Below are 16,982 nucleotides of genomic sequence, written 5' to 3' on the forward strand. Positions count from 1 at the left end.
AAGTCGTCTGCTCCTCGTACTACCCATATAGTGATGAATGCCTTAAATGTTAAATTTCGATTTGCCTACAAAACCTCACATAGCACAGAAAAGGCATTATTTAAAGTTTTTGATAATATTGTAAATGGTTTAGATAATAAAAGTGCCTCGCAGCTCGTTTTACTAGATTAAATGCCGCATTCGATACTATCGATCAAAATTTACTTCTGACTAGACTACGTGATCGATATTATATAATATGTGGCACGGCTTTGGACTGGTTAAAGGAATATTTGTTTGAAAGAACCCAGTCTGTAATTATATAAAACCATGTACTAACTCCGTTCATATAGCCGTGTGGAGTGCCTCAGGGATCTATTCTTGGCCGCCACCTCTTTACAACATATAAGATAGATAGATAGATAGATAGATAGATGGATAGATAGATAGATAGATAGATAGATAGATAGATAGATAGAGAGAGAGAGAGAGAGAGAGAGAGAGAGAGAGAGAGCAGAGAGAGAGTGAATTAAATATTTTTGTTTGTAATAACATAAGTTAGTTAAGCTGACCAATAACATAAGTTAGCAATCTCTGTCATTTCAAACACAATATTGATTATTACTCACTGTAATGTGGTATTTAAGGCGGATATTAAATTTTATAATTTAAAAAAACCTGAAGTAATAATCTCCACACCACACGAACGTTTTACAGAGGTTGTCAGCTCATGCAGCCACTGAATTGCCCTAGTAATTTAATTCTAATTACTAGGGCAATTTTGTGAGTGTAGGAGCTAATATCTGCGATACCTATGATTTCCCCGTTACACATCACATGTAATTCTTTAACAGCATGCAATGATTATTGGCTCTTACTGCTGTTTAAAGATATAACCTTCACAATACAGTAAGCAAAGAGTAAAAAAATTCCAGTCCTACTTATAATTGACATTAAAAGTAAGTCAGATTTATTGTTTGAAACATTATGGAATGGTACGTATTTACATTTTACAATTTTTGTATTTTTAATGTGTATGATTCATTATTGGGCACTAACATAGGATAAAACAAACAGAACCACATTATCTTTTTAAAAAATTGTGATTCTTAACATTGTAGCAGCTGAGGTCCTTAGCCGAACTAGCCGTCTCTCTGTTTCAGGTTGTTCAGTGCCGTTTGATGACCAAGTGGGAGGTTTGCCAGCTCTTCCTATGGCCAAACCAGAAAGGGATAGAAATCTGGTTTGATAAAATATGAACAGGCCGTCAGATTTCTGAAGGACTAATCTTCTTTGGACCATCCTCCGGACCGGAGCGCCCTCATACAGGGATATAATATAATATATATATATATATATATTATATATATATTATAATGTATATATATATATATATATATATATATATATATATATATATATATATATATATATATATAATCTAATATCTCTATATATATATTTTTTTCTTTTTTTTTTAATGATGCCTTTCCGCCACGACATCATAAGACATCGTCGTCTAGGCATTCCACGAAGAAAAATAGATAATTCATCAATCAAGATGTCTGATGTCAACAGGAATCACTGATGTTGTCCAAGTGAGCAAATTGGGGGGTTGATATTCTTACTCAAGGAAAAAAAAGAAAATGCCTGAAGCGGGGCTCGATCCCGGGACCTTCCGGGTCAATGCAATGCTTTAACCACTCGGCCACTTCGCCGCACCAACGAATCCAATGACATCATTGGTTTCTGGGATGGACTCAACTCTGAGCATTTTTAGATATAAGAAAGAAATACACATAAACTCGGCCTTTCTCTCAGTTAATCACTCAGAACTAGGCATGTAATAATTATGCCGCATCTGGCGTCATACTCGTCTCTCAGCTGGTCGTTAATTAATTCAGTGTTGATTTCGGCGTCCTTGTAATTTGATAGGTTGTAAAATTATATAGATGACGCTGAGTTATAAAAGTATGTAGGGGACGCTATGAGCAAAATATGTATGAGTTATTTGAAATCGTGAGAATGTTAGGAGGGATTTGAAATAAATCACTACATGGACCATGGAGGTGAACAGACTTATGCAATATAGCTTCACACACGAACACATACACACCATAATATATATATATATATATATATTATATATATATATATATTATATATATATATATATATATATATATACATAAATTAAATTCCAAGATCTGAAAGTGTCAGAAATTTAGGCTTTTATTTAGATGAGTATAGGACGTGCAAACTCATATCTCGAAATTATGTCAAAATATCCACTATTCACTCAGAAACATTGGACACCCGCGGAACCTTATCGACGAGCACGCATGCAAAATGTTATTTTACTCACTGATTAACTCTCAAATTGACTTTTGCAACTCCCTCCTCTACGGGTCGCCAAAAAGATCGATACCAAGACTGCAACTACTACAAAATAACGCTGCTTGTATTGTTACCTTATCAAAAAAGTCTGATCACATTCCTCCAGTCTTGCAGTCATTGCATTGGCTTCCCGTGGAAAAGCGGGTTGCGTAAAACTTGATTGTTATTGTTTTAAGTGCATCCAAGGCATTGCCCCCAACTAATTGTCGTCTCTTCTTTCTATCTACAATCCGAATCGATTTCTGCACTCAACTACTTCCCTGTACTTGAACCGTATGATTCCTAAGTCGAAATATTCACGACGTGCTCCCAGTGTGGAATGCCCTTTCAGAAGACACTAGACACCATAATTACATGTCCTCCGTTAAAGCCTCTTTGAGGACAGCATACTTCCTATCAGTTTTCTGTAAGTGATTTTATTGATTTTCTTGAATGATATATAGGAGCTTGCGTGCTACCATGACCCTGAAGGTGATACCAGCCTAGATCCAATTCTGCTGGAACAGCTGAAGATGAGTAGTCATACTAAGAATGATCCAAACCGGCGTCCAGACAAGGTTCTTCCTTCTCCTGGACACACACCTCCAACTCAATGAAAATGAAAAATAGGAAAAGATACCATGCTGACACAGAAAGGAACGCATGTCAAACGTGATTGACATGACAAATGGGCTAGACTCCAACCTTGAAAACAATCTCACAACAGGCACTAGCATTAAAATACTTTCCCTAACTATAGAAGGCGTGTCAATGGCTAAGTGTAAGTACCTATCGCATGTACTCAAAGAGTATGATGTTGACATTGCCCTCCTCCAGGAAACCCATCTCGATGAAATTGCCCCTCCCTCAAGATGTAACATTCAGGGGTATCACGTAATAAACCGAACCATAAGTAATATGGCATCATCACTTATGACAGAGCATATATATATATATATATATATATATATATATATATATATATATATATATATATGTGTGTGTGTGTGTGTGTTTGTGTGTGTGTGTGCGTGTATGTGTGTATTGATTTATATATATCATATAGCTTTTCTTAACAGGAAGCCAATAAAAAAATTACAGCATAACCGTCAAGACATTCTGATGTCGAACTTATCAACTCTTCTTGTGGATATTTTGTAACAAAAAATCTAAAGGCATGGATAAGCAGGTTTAAAACTAAATATTACAACAAGCATAGATAGCTCGAGTTTTAAATATACCGTGAGGTTTAGTTTGGTATTTTTAGAATGTCGAACTTTCTAAACTTGGTTCCTAATATCAAGGCGGCAATGACTGATACATCGTTAGGATTCTGAGAATTCCAACGTAGATATGCTTGTAATTAGATAATTATGATTTGTAAAAACAATCGAGTCTTACCTGTAAGGTGAAGATGGTTTTAGATTTCACCGATCTTGGCAACACGACCGAAGTATTTTAGATATCTTAATGCAACGAAGTGAGTGTTGCCAGATTGAGGTAAAATTACGTTGTATATCAAAGAAATATATATAGCCTTTCCTCAATATTATCTGTTTTAATGGTATCATAGTTATAGAAAATATTTTTTAAAATATGACATTCTCCGGCAATTCAGCTTTATGTGTGATTATGTGGGAATGGAAGGGAGGGGTTGGGTTAGAATCAGAGGATGACAAGGGATTATGATCAGTTTACAGTAGTACTCAAGAAAGACATGTATTTTTTAAAAAATTGGTCAGAAAACCCGTCCTTCGAATATCGGAATGAAGGACAATGTATTTCGTCTCGTGACTGTAGAACGACCTTAAGTCTCAATGGGAAACTAGCTTGAGGCGACCACGAGTTGTTTATTTTCAAACCTGTTGTTTGGCTATCTTGTGTGGACAACCCCTCTCGGTTGTCCAATGAAAATTACTCACCGTGATATATAAACCACATGGCAAGCCGCAAATCGTCACTTGCTATTCTTGATTGCACAATGCAGAGTTTGTTGTCACAAGTTTCACTAGATTATCGAATTGCAAAAATTCCAAACTTCCAACTGAATATCATAATGTCTGGACGAGGTAATTGAGGACTGTGTTAGCTTAGATACTAATTAGTGGCATTAATTTATCTTTAGTGTTAGTGTTAATGCTCGTGTAAGTTTATTGTGGTGTAGAATGTATAGTTCTGTGTGTAGACATAGTAGTTTCGTCAGATCCTTAGTTATGTAGGTAATCGCCATCTCTCAACTCTTCATTCCAAAACTGGATGACATCACGACAGCGGAATTTTAACCGGTAAAACATGTCTGACCATAAATATACTTCTGTCTTTCTACCAGTACTTTTTCTGATTTGTTTCTCATTCTGTTAAGTAATTTGTTTATCGCTATTCTGCTGTTAATTAGGCTTATTGCACTGTAGTTATTGCATTTTCTTTGTGAAGTCTCAGGGTTTTTATTTCTTTTACCAAGATAAAGGTCATTTAAATAGATCGATATTTTGAGAACGAGTTCCCTGGCTCGAATTTTGAATACGAGTTTCTTCTTCCAAAGAACGGCAGTTAACTGGATAAATGCACACATAATTATGTTTTCAGAAGATTTACTACAGTTATGAGCAGAATTTTTTGATTTTCTTCAGCACCCCTCTAAAATTCAGGTTTTACGTATTGTTTAGTTTCATGTTATTCCAGAAAAATTGAGAATGAGGTGAAAGTTGTGCTTTATATGACTTACAACTTTTACCTATTTCTCTTTTTGATCTGGGCATATACAACAAACATTGTAGCTTTTTGACTGGAAACACAAATGGTTGTTTGTTTATGTGATTATGATGGTGAGTACAATATCGAATGAAAATAGTTCTTTTCCCGCGAAATTGCGGGCTTTTTACTAGTAATAAATAAATAAATAAATAAATAAATAAATAAATAAATGAAAATAAAATTAAAAAAAAACAATAAAAAAAAACAAAACAAACAAAAACAAAAACAAAAACAAAACAAACAAACCACTCAATCAATCGATGCTCATCTCTTTGCTTGCAAGGTGAGTATCATGAAGCTAATGGAATCCTCATAATATCGTCTCGTATCGTATTGTATCGTTTTAGAACTAAAGAAACCTTTAAATTTTCCCCGAGTACGACTGATCTGTACAACAAACCACAACGTTTAGATGACATCCCCATATTTTTTCGCCCTTGTATTTATCATGTATTATTTGTCACCAATCAAGAAACTGAATATGACAAAGAAGTCGTGTCGTCACACCATCTTCTCTTCCGGTACAAAACTCCTCGGAAGTGTATATATAACCAGTCCTTCGGAGGACTAATAATGAATAGTTTACTTATTGAATCATACGGTGACAGCAGCTTCTAATGGTGCTCCTACTATAATGTTATGACGATCGACCCAATCAGCAAATTCTTCTGTCACTCGTGCACCGTCGTAAACCCGCCCGGAAGCTTCGTCACAATACACTGTTCAACTAGATGCTCTACGGTTTCGGGTTCTATCCCACATCGAGTACATGTTGGACAGGTGGAAAATTCCCAACTAATAAAGCGATTATACGGTGGCATAACTGTTTTAGTAGCAGGATATATAGGCAGATTCTAAGGGTCATTTTACGGGAGGTAAAAGAGCAAGGATGGTTAATTTTTAAGACGACCAGCATGAGTGCATTTAGACGAGAAAAAAAGATGCCATCAATATAAAACCAGAAAATCAATTACACAAGGTCTGTATCCAGTCCTCCCCGGAGTAGTAGTTTTACACTTCACTTCAAATAATATTTGAACTAGTTTTTTGACATCACACATTTGTTCCCTATTAGACAGCAAAATTGATGCATTGCATTTGTTCGGAGCGTTCTGTTTATTTACTTAATTCGTAGATTCACAGAATGCGCAACAATCTAGTAGTAATATTAGTTGTGGTAGTAGTAATAGTAGTTGTAATAGTATTATTATTATTATTATTATTATTATTATTATTATTATTATTATTATTATTAGTAGTAGTAGTAGTAGTAGTAGTAGTAGTAGTAGTAGTAGTAGTAGTAGTGTGTAGTAGTAGTAGTGTGGTAGTAGTAGTGGTAGTAGTACTAGTAGTAGCAGTAGTAGTAGTAGTAGTAGTAGTAGTAGTAGTAGTAGTAGTAGTAGTAGTAGTAGTAGTAGTAGTAGTAGTTGTTGTTGTTGTATTTGTTGTTGCAGTATTACCGATCTGCAGAATGATTGTTGCGCACTCTATAGATTTACAAAAAGGCCTGTGATCCATCGAGTGTTACGCATTCTGCAGATCGGCACTACCTCTTCTACTACTACTACTACTACTACTACTACTATACTACTACTACTACTACTACTACTAACTACTACTACTACCACTACTACTACTACTACTACTACTACTACTACTACTACTACTACTACTACTACTACCACAACTACTACTACTACTACTACTACTACTACTACTACTACTACTACTACTACTACTACTAGTAGTAGTAGTATTCCTACTACAACTGTTATTATTATAACTACTACTCAGTACCTCTACTGCCACTATTACTACTCTATTTATTGCACATTCTATTGATCGACGAAAAGTGTTACTCGTCTAACACAATCACGTAATAAACCCAATATTTCCTGCATCTAAATAACACCCCCCCCCCCAATCCCTAAAATAATACAGAATTGAGGCGGTGGGCCACATATTCGCATTGTGTCCGAGTCGTTTCGATCACGAGCAACCCCTATCTTTGTTGTACTTTCGTGTTATAGTATCCATTTCCGGGCCTTCGATGTTGACTGCAGCTCTATGCAGAGTGATCTGATGTTCGATAAGAAAGAGAGAGAGAGAGAGAGAGAGAGAGAGAGAGAGAGAGAGAGAGAGAGACGGTCGAGTTGACGTAGCAGAGACGAGAAGAGAGAGAGAGAGAGAGAGAGAGAGAGAGAGAGAGAGAGAGAGAGAAGCTGAGAGAGAGGAGAGAGAGCAGAGGACGCTTCGATGTTGACGAGCTCTATGCAGAGTGATCTGATGTTCGATAAGAGAGAGAGAGAGAGAGAGAGAGAGAGAGAGAGAGAGAGAGAGAGAGAGAGAGAGAGAGAGAGTATATATAACCTGCAGTTCTGCGGCAGGTAGCCTGTTTAAATTTTGTCTAAGGAAAATTACGGATACACAAGTCGGTAAGCTACCATGATTTATTATTATTAATAATGGCATGAGCAATTATATCATACCATAATATGATTATAATCATAAAGGGTTTCACAGGTCAAAAGACCTTTAAATACCCCGTTGTTTTTGCAAATATAGATATATTTATATAGATAGGATAATTATTACCACAAAAAAAAAAACAGGAGAGAGAGAAAATCAAATTGATACATGGACATTATAGGTACACAATACCGTATAGACAGTATGCAGTTGACGTCACTCAGGTCTTTATTACTGTTTTTTGCCATCCGCGTTTATGAGTAATTCTCACTAAACAGTATTAACCAAACTATAAAAACGACCAAGGTTACACATAGTTGTGTGTTATACTTGCGGATGGCAAAATTGTGAGCTTCTTAGCCAAGTGCATATTATCTAGATATATAAAAACAAAAGGTAAAGATAGTGCATAAATGATGTTTCACCAAAAGAGACCGTTGATCACAAGCATTCATCGTATACCTACTTCAAGGCATGGAATTCTCAATATAGAGCACTATCCATATATATATATATATATATATATATATATATATATATATATATATATATATATATATATATATATATATATTATATATAATAACTAATTATGCCTTTCCGCCACGACATCATTAGATATCGTTGCCTAGATATTCCACGACGGAATATAGATAATTCATCAAACAAGGTGACTGATGTCAACCGGAATCACCCATGTTGATCAAAGTGAGCAAATTGGGGGTTAATAATCTTGCTCAAGGAAAAAAACGAAAGTGCCTGAAGCGGGGCTCGAACTCGGGACCTTCGGGGACACAGTGCAATGCCTTAACCACTCAGCCACGTACCTATGTATATATATATATATATATATATATATATATATATAATATATATATATATATATATATAGAGAGAGAGAGAGAGAGAGAGAGAGAGAGAGAGAGTGTGTATGTGTGAATAATTACATAAAACTGTCTTCATTTTGTCCAGATAATCAGCCAGATATGCCCTACGTCACGTGGCTTGTACTCTCTGCTCGCATTCTCTCACTATGTGAGTACTATTAATTTCCTAAAAGTAAAATTTCCTGGGTTTTTTTACGTGACCAATAATGCTAAAACAGTGTTTTTTTCTGGATGAACCTAATGTTTAAATTGTAATTTTAGTTCTACTTATGAATTTAAGTCAATATAAACGCCTTTCAGCTGAACAGAGTGAGTTTTATATCTAAAAATTCACCTCCGCCCTTTAAAAAAAAAACAACAAACAAACAAAAACACCCACAACAAACAAAGATAAAAAAAAAACAAAAAAACAAACAACAAACTACCCTCCCTCTTTTCCTGCAGATTATGATATGATGAAAGTCCAGCTGGTTTTGGGAGATTCCATAAGAAAACTTATGAGAGCCCCCCAGAAATCCTGCGAACCTGACCTTCTTCCAGTTCACTTGCTTGCTGCTTGCATCCTATTTAGACATACTTGGTCCATAACTAACTGAGATAAATAATGAATCATTGCAGCCTGATACTGTACTCCAAATGCAATCATTAGACCTCATATAATGAAAAGGACTTTTAAAAACTGCAGACCGGTATCAAATCTCACTTTCATTTGTCATAAATCTTGAGGGAACAAAACCCCAAACAGATCTCCAACAATCAACTTTACGTCTTAAAATGTAACATCTATAATATGACACAGTCCAGTCAGCTTATCGATAAAAATACAGCTCCAAGGGTAGTAAATGATCTGCTTTAAAATGCTGATAAAAAAGAAGTTTTTATTTTATGTATGTTGGACTTATCTGCTGCATTTGATACGATTGACAACAACATTCTGTTGAACCAGCTGGAAGGTATTTTTGGTATCAAAAGATTGACGCTGAACTGGTTCAAATCGTACTGGATGAATTGATGACAGATTGTTGTGGTTGAGGATGTCAAATTACATGATAATCCTCTGAAATTTTTGTGCGACAAGGATCAGTGATAGGTCCAGTTCTTTTTAATATGCATATGAAATCCAACGTGTCAGTTATTTCTACTTTTGATCTACATTACCATTTTAATGCAGATAGTAGCCAAATCATTAAGCCAGTCACTTCCGACAAAATACATCTTTTATTCGAAAGTTTCCATGTTGATTTGCCAAACTGAAGTCTTGGATAGAACAAAACAAAATAAAACTTAGCGACAACAAAACTGATATAATTCGCACGAGCACAAAGAATTGGAACACGAATGCACGAGACGGACCATAACGCCCCATTGACATCAATGAATATAATAATAATAATAATAATAATAATAATAATAATAATAATAATAATAATAATAATAATAATAATAATAATAATAATAAGAAGAAGAGAAGAAGAAGAAGAAGAAGAGAAGAAGAAGAAGAAGAAGAAGAAGAAGAGAAGAAGAAGAAGAAGAAGAAGAAGAGAAGAGAAGAAGAAGAAGAAGAAGAAGAAGAAGAAGAAGAAGAAGAAAAAGAAGAAGAAGAAGAAGAAGAAGAAGAAGAAGAACAAGAAGAAGAAGAAGAGAAGAAGAGAAGAAGAAGAAGAAGAAGAAGAGAAGAAGAAGAAGAAGAAGAGAAGAAGAAGAAGAAGAAGAACGAAGAAGAAGAACAAGAAGAAGAAGAAGAACAAGAAGAAGAGAAGAAGAAGAAGAAAGAAGAGAAGAGAAGAAGAAGAAGAAGAAGAAGAGAAGAAGAAGAAGAAGAAAGAAGAAGAAGAAGAAGAAGAAGAAGAAGAAGAAGAAGAAGAGAAGAAGAAGAAGAAGAAGAAGAAGAAGAAGAAGAAGAAGAAGAAGAAGAAGAAGAAGAAGAAGAAGAAGAAGAAGAAGAAGAAGAAGAAGAAGAAGAAGAAGAAGAAGAAGAAGAAGAAGAAGCACATAATTGATATAATATTTGTTCTTTGACAACAGAGAAGCTGATTATCTAAATTTGCATTGTATCCAAAAAGAAATAATGAGGCCATTTGAAAAACAAACAAACAAACAAAACAAAACAAAAGAAATACTGATTTTTTAAAAATGTTTTTGTTTTTTTTAAATCATAAATCATCTAGATATAATAAGAGCATAAAATTCAAATATTTTACGTGGCATAAAAACTCCCATTAAAATGAATTAAATTATCCCACGGGCAAATTTTTCAAAGAATTAGTGAAATAATCCGGCTGCTAGTCGCAGCATAGTGCCGCAGGTGGGATTTAGAGGTTAAGTTAAGTTAAGTTCAAGCAAAATAAATAAATATCTAAATAATTAAATAAATAAATAAATAAAACAAAAATAAAACAAAAAAACCCCCAATAAAATAAAGACTTACCTAAACTTGAGCTCATACCAAGATCTTCCGGGTGTTTGTGCAATGTCTTCTCTACTTGGCCATCTTCACGAAGTCCCAGGTTTAAGAGATTTTGCCAAGATAAGGACCATTTTAAAGGATCGATATTTGACGGACGAGTTTTCTGGCCAAACGTTTTAAACGTGTATTTTGACAGCTCGGCAGAAGCTTCTAACGATGCACATCCTACAGTTGAGTCCTTGGAAAAGACAACAACAACAACAACAACAACAACAACAACTACTACTACTACTACTACTACTACTACTACTACTACTATACTACTACTAACAATACTACTACTACTACTACTACTACTACTACAACTACTACTACTACTACTACTACTACTCTACACTACTACTTACTACTACTACTACTACTACTACTACTACTACTACTACTACTACTCTACTACTACTTTACTACTAACAACACAATACTACTACTACTACTACTTCTTACTACTAACAACTACTACTACTACTACTACTACTACTACTACAATACTACTACTACTACTATACTACTACTACTAACTACTACTATTACAACTACTACTACTACTACTACTATTACTACTACTACTACTACTACTACTCCTACTACTACTACTACTACTACTACTACTACTACTACTACTACTACTACTACTACAAAAAACTACTACTACTAACAACAACAACAACAACAACAACTACTACTACTACTACTACTACTACTACTACTACTACTACTACTACTACTACTACTACTACTACTACTACTACTACTACTTCTACTACTACTCTCTCTTCTACATATTACATATCATAACTACATATGGCTTCTTGATTTTTTACTCTTCTCCCCTCCCCAGTTTCGATAGGTGATGCTGAAATTGGGACAGTTGAGGACTTTACCATCGGTAATAAGGCCTATTATCTGTCAGATGACAAAGTAGATGAAGGGTAATAAACAACGTTTACATATTAGCAGGTCTGATAACCCAATTCATTTAGTGCTCACTGTTGTAATGGAATTTTCAAATTGTTTTTAAAAATTACCAAAATATTGTCCATTACAACAATGTTAAACTGGGCCCGTAATTGGGGCCGGATGTAGGGCTTGCATATATGTATTCGTCGGTAATGAATAACTTACTGCCATTTCACTTTTAATCAAATCGTTAGAGAATGAATGAAATTGATCTCACTTGGCTTGGCTCTTGTTTTTGTTGTTATTAAGGGTTATGCGGCGCTTGCAACACATTTAGGTTATATCAGCGCCAGTACAAAGGAAGAAAATGGGATAGTAAAAAGTTCTAGAATTACAATTAAAGCACGCAAGAAAAAGTAAGACATAGGGGAACTGGGAACAAATAGGGGTCAGATGTAGATTCCAAGAGCATACCACCAATGTACTTAATTTGAGATCACATATAAGTCTCATCCGGACACAAAAACAAAATCCAACAAAAAAGGAACACACTCAAATACTTACATTATAAATTAAAAATAACAAATATAATAACATGTAACAGAGAGATGATTTACAATTTCATCTCCCAAAACAATAACTATGCATTTGACTTTTCCCTCTCAGATAGGACTCCGGCCAGGGCCAGGACAAAACCAAGTAATCTCATTCCAAGACAAAGACAGAAAGCATGTTGGAAAACAGATATAAGGGGATAAAAGACACAGTATGTACCACCTGCCCACTATGGGAGGTCAGGAATCCCACCCAGTCACTTGGCTCTAAGTTTGTTTTTAAATCGCCAATGAGATTTAATTATTTTAAAAATAATTACGTAGTCCTTCAGAGCCATTCGGCCCATGAAACCGTAGTTTATCCCGGTTTTTATAGCGTGAAACGGACAATGGCAATTGTTTGCAATCCTTTGGATAGGACGCAAGTATATCGCAAAGTACATACCACCAAATGTAACAGAGTCAGCTGCCCATTCACTGCTGGGTGGACAGGAGGGTCCGAAAAAATCTCGACTTCACTCGGGATCGATCTCATGTTTATGAGTAATTCTCACTAAACTGTATTATCCCGACTATGAAAGTTCATGGTTACACATGGTTCTGTGTGTTGGTCCGTTATAATTCTGGATGGCAATGGTGTGAGCCAATCGCATACTATCTACAAACAAGTCTTTGGCCATAAAAGAAAACAAGCCATGATTTGTGTTCAATAATTCAACCAATGGAATCACTTGTTTCCTTGAGCTCTACTCACGACAACTCACTAATCGCTGCACAAACCTATAAATGATGCCAATTGATAAGTCTCAGTGGGTTCTAGTGTCAGGGTATAAGTTAACGATGGCTACGGTTAAACACAACTTGAGGACGTACTCAATGACAGTCTCATTTTGCAAACTATTATTTCTCTATTGAAGATGCCAAGATCAAACACGATGTATCAATAATTTTATTGTTTTTTTATTGACAAAAATAACAAAATACTTTTCAGTGACATTCATATTGCCTGCCTTTTCAAAAGTTTGGAAGAACTCTTTATTGAATCAAACCAAGAATTCTTTGTAATAAGACAATGGATATCGGATAACAATACCAGTTTGGCTGATGACGTTTTCTGGATCTCCACACACCTGACTGAAGGTATATTCTTTGATGAACCATTCGAAAGATAAGAAAAAAATCTTGAAATAAAAATCAAATAAATAATTTCTTTTCTTCATACATCCCTAAAGGGGACAATTTTTCTGGGTGTGCTCCAAAGAAAGATCGGAAAAAACTTAGGCGTCAGCCACACACAATATAGCGCTGTAAAGTGCTAGGGAGACTTAGGCCACACAATGTTGTGGAGAATCGATCTCGTTACCCTCAGGTTACGAATAAAAAACCAGCTCCCTGTGCAACGCTACCAAAATATACATCTATAATATTAAGTAAAAGTTGATTTGAGTTTTTTTCTTTTGACTATATTATTAGAGAATATACGATTCTTACACTCTTGATTTTGGGAATTTGGTATTCCCAACCGCTGCACGAGCTTGCGAGTGTATTCCCAACCGCTGCACGATCTTGCGATTGTATTCCCAACCGCTGCACGAGCTTGCGAGTGTATTCCCAACCGCTGCACGAGCTTGTGAGTGTATACGAGCTTTAGAAACAAAGTTTGAATTCCAAAAACGCAAGAGAGTAAAAATTATTTTATTCAACCTATCAGTCGACTCTGATTTCGCCATCTTTGAATACAAGATATCTTCAAAAACGTTTCAAATGATAGTTATTTTTAAAGAATCTAATTTTAGTGAAATTTAACACTTCATAATCTTATGTTAGACAACATTGTGCGGCTATGTGGTCTTGTGGTATGACACTCGCTTTCGGATCGGAATGTTATTAATACATAAATACTTTACATTTTGTTTACCATTATATTTTACTCAATGTGCATTAGTATGATTGCCATCGCAACCTACAACTAAGTTCAACAAATATTCTATTCTTTCCGCGGATTTTTGTCGCTTTTTTGGCGCACGCGATGGGTCCAATAACAGCTTTTTTTTCTCGAGTTTATTTGCTTGCCAACAATAGGGTTCAATAGTCATGACGTCACTTCCCTCGTAATGACGCATAGTTACTTAGTAACTGGTTCTAAACTATAGGAAAAATGGCGGACGCCCTTATGAAATACGACGAGCATAAAAGTGTATCTAAAGGAGAAAAACATTATTAATCTAATCATGTTTTGACTTTTATACATTCTGATCAAATGACATGTGAAAAAGTTCTAGCCAGCATGAAGAATGAAAAGTACCGATTTTCTTTGTTTAGAACCAGAATGCTCGTTGCTGGGCGGACGTGACATCAGACCGTTGAATCCTATTAGTGTGGGAGCTGAATAAACAATACGTAGCCCCATAAGAGACAGTCATATGGAGGATAAATGTCCGATAACCCAGTCGGCCAGGCAATCGGCGAGACCATCTTTCTCAATCCATCTGTCTGAAAAACGTGTCGTTTAGAAGAAATATGTCAACAAGGTGGAGGAACACTGTTTTTCCTAAAAAAATATCTACGCCCGATATTCATGAAGATGGGATGCAGCATATAATTCTCGCAAAATCTAAATATCTATTTACAGTAATCGTTTGCATAATAAAGAAATATGGACATATAATTCGTTTGTGCACAGACATTCACTTTGTGTAAGTAAATTTATAATTTATAAATTTTTCTTTCTTTATTTTTTGTTAAAAAACCCCCCAACATTTTCATGCCCTGGAACAGTCTGCTAACCTGGGCTATGAAACGTTATGCTTAACTCTTTCCTTACCGATCCTTTTCAGTAATTTCCCAAAATGACAGGTTTACCCAGCAGAAATATTAATGTTTTAAACTCAAACAAGCTCTCTACAAAACAACTTTATGTTATTATTGATTAAACAATTTCTTCAAAAGTCTTTAATGTGCAAAATAAATATGAATATGTATATTGTGTAGGAACAAATGTGACGATTCTGCTGCAGGTGACAAGGAGAGGGTTAAGGTGAATTTGTTTCATGCAATTACATTACACAAAGACAATTTTGACGCGCTGTTGTGATTCCAAAATAGAACGATAGAAAAATTAAGGCCTTTTTTTAGTTCATGTTGATTTTGATATTTTTAGTGATGTATAGGCATACATGTATGGCTCTTCCACAGAAGATTATGAAAACCAGTTGTAGATGTCAATATTATTCTTAGAATAATAAGTCTTTGAAATCAGAGAAAGACTTAATGGACACCCCTGTACCTTGAGGACAGTGAGTGGATATTGTGAGACATAAAAGTTCAATTTTTAAAATCTATTTATTCCAAAATTACTTAAAAAGAGCAATGGACTACCTTACCTGGTTCTTAACTTGAGCATTATCCTGAGCGTGGCTCAGCGGCACGGTCTTTGCTTCCTACCCGAAAGGTACCGAGTTCAATCACTCGCTTCTGCTTTGTGTGGCCTTGAGCAAGTCACCTAGCTCACTTTGCGGCGCTGCTCTGCGGCTGACGCCTGGGTTATTCCAATCTTCTCTTGGAATAGACCCTAAAGACAAATTTCCCCTTGAGGATGAATAAAGGGAATTAAAAAAAAATGATTTATTTATTTAATTTCGTTTCACATAGAATTCACGACCTATAGATGGACGAATCACGAGGTCATAGATGAAGACGCCTGGATGCATTCGGAAGATGGGACTCAAGTTGAACCAAATTATAACGATGCTTGTGCAAACGTCGGCTGCTGTGTTCTCATCTCTTCTGTTTGGGGTTCGTTTGCTTCAATAATTAGCAAGTTAACGAACACAGCGATCGCCGAACGACTAAGAAAAAAAAACGAAGATTTGTCCCGATAGTCTTAAATCACTCAATCCTAGAGACTTTTGCTACTTTTCAAAATTGGAAAAAAAATGTATTAAAAATTGAGCTTGTACATTGACAGTTTTATTCAACTATCATTAACATGCAAAAACTAAAAACATTAGCTTTGATACTAGACTACGCCTATGATCAGAAAAATGTAATAAATAGGCATGGGGTAGAAGTAATCGGGTAAACTACGGATATAATCGGTGATAGGGTTGAGTGAATTAAAACATCTTCGTTTTCCTCTACGTAGTTCATGGATCGCTGTAGGTTGGAAACGTAATGATTAACTTGCTATAAGTATTAGTGACTCACTATTTTTCAACCCAGTCTTCCTCTTCTTCTTCTTCTTCTTCTTCTTCTTCTTCTTCTTCTTCTTCTTCTTCTTCTTCTTCTTCTTCAAGTACCAAGTCTGTGCCAGACATCGGTGATCATGGTACACCATTCATCTCTCTGATCAGATAACCTCAGAAAACTAATATTACTCTTCTCTTTCTCTGTCACCCAGCTGTTCAAACTATTCAAATTATGTTTTTCTTGGTCTACCTTTACTCTTTTTACCTTCTATCTTTCATGTGAGAGCAAGATGTTCAATACATTTATGTCGATTTAGGTGCCCTAAAAATTTATTTGTCTTCAACCCAGTAATATTGAGTAAATGCAACTGCTGAATTATTCAGTCACTTGAATGGTGACAACATTAAATAA

General features: G+C 35.3%; 1 protein-coding gene across 1 annotated transcript in view; it reads left to right on the top strand.

The window, feature by feature from the left end:
• The first annotated feature begins 4,294 nt into the window (after positions 1-4,294).
• Positions 4,295-16,982, top strand: part of LOC144959237 (uncharacterized) — a 15,127-nt gene continuing 2,439 nt past the window's right edge. Inside the window, exons 1-6 of the mRNA XM_078891778.1 lie at positions 4,295-4,424; positions 8,551-8,613; positions 11,771-11,861; positions 13,375-13,523; positions 16,035-16,178; positions 16,394-16,428. Coding sequence (XP_078747904.1) covers positions 4,295-4,424; positions 8,551-8,613; positions 11,771-11,861; positions 13,375-13,523; positions 16,035-16,178; positions 16,394-16,428 — 612 coding nt within the window. The remainder of the gene's footprint in view (positions 4,425-8,550; positions 8,614-11,770; positions 11,862-13,374; positions 13,524-16,034; positions 16,179-16,393; positions 16,429-16,982) is intronic.

Source organism: Berghia stephanieae, chromosome 13 (genome assembly GCF_034508935.2).
Source record: "Berghia stephanieae isolate SIO BIC M18660-M18661 chromosome 13, UCSD_Bste_1.3, whole genome shotgun sequence".
Taxonomy (NCBI): domain Eukaryota; kingdom Metazoa; phylum Mollusca; class Gastropoda; order Nudibranchia; family Aeolidiidae; genus Berghia; species Berghia stephanieae.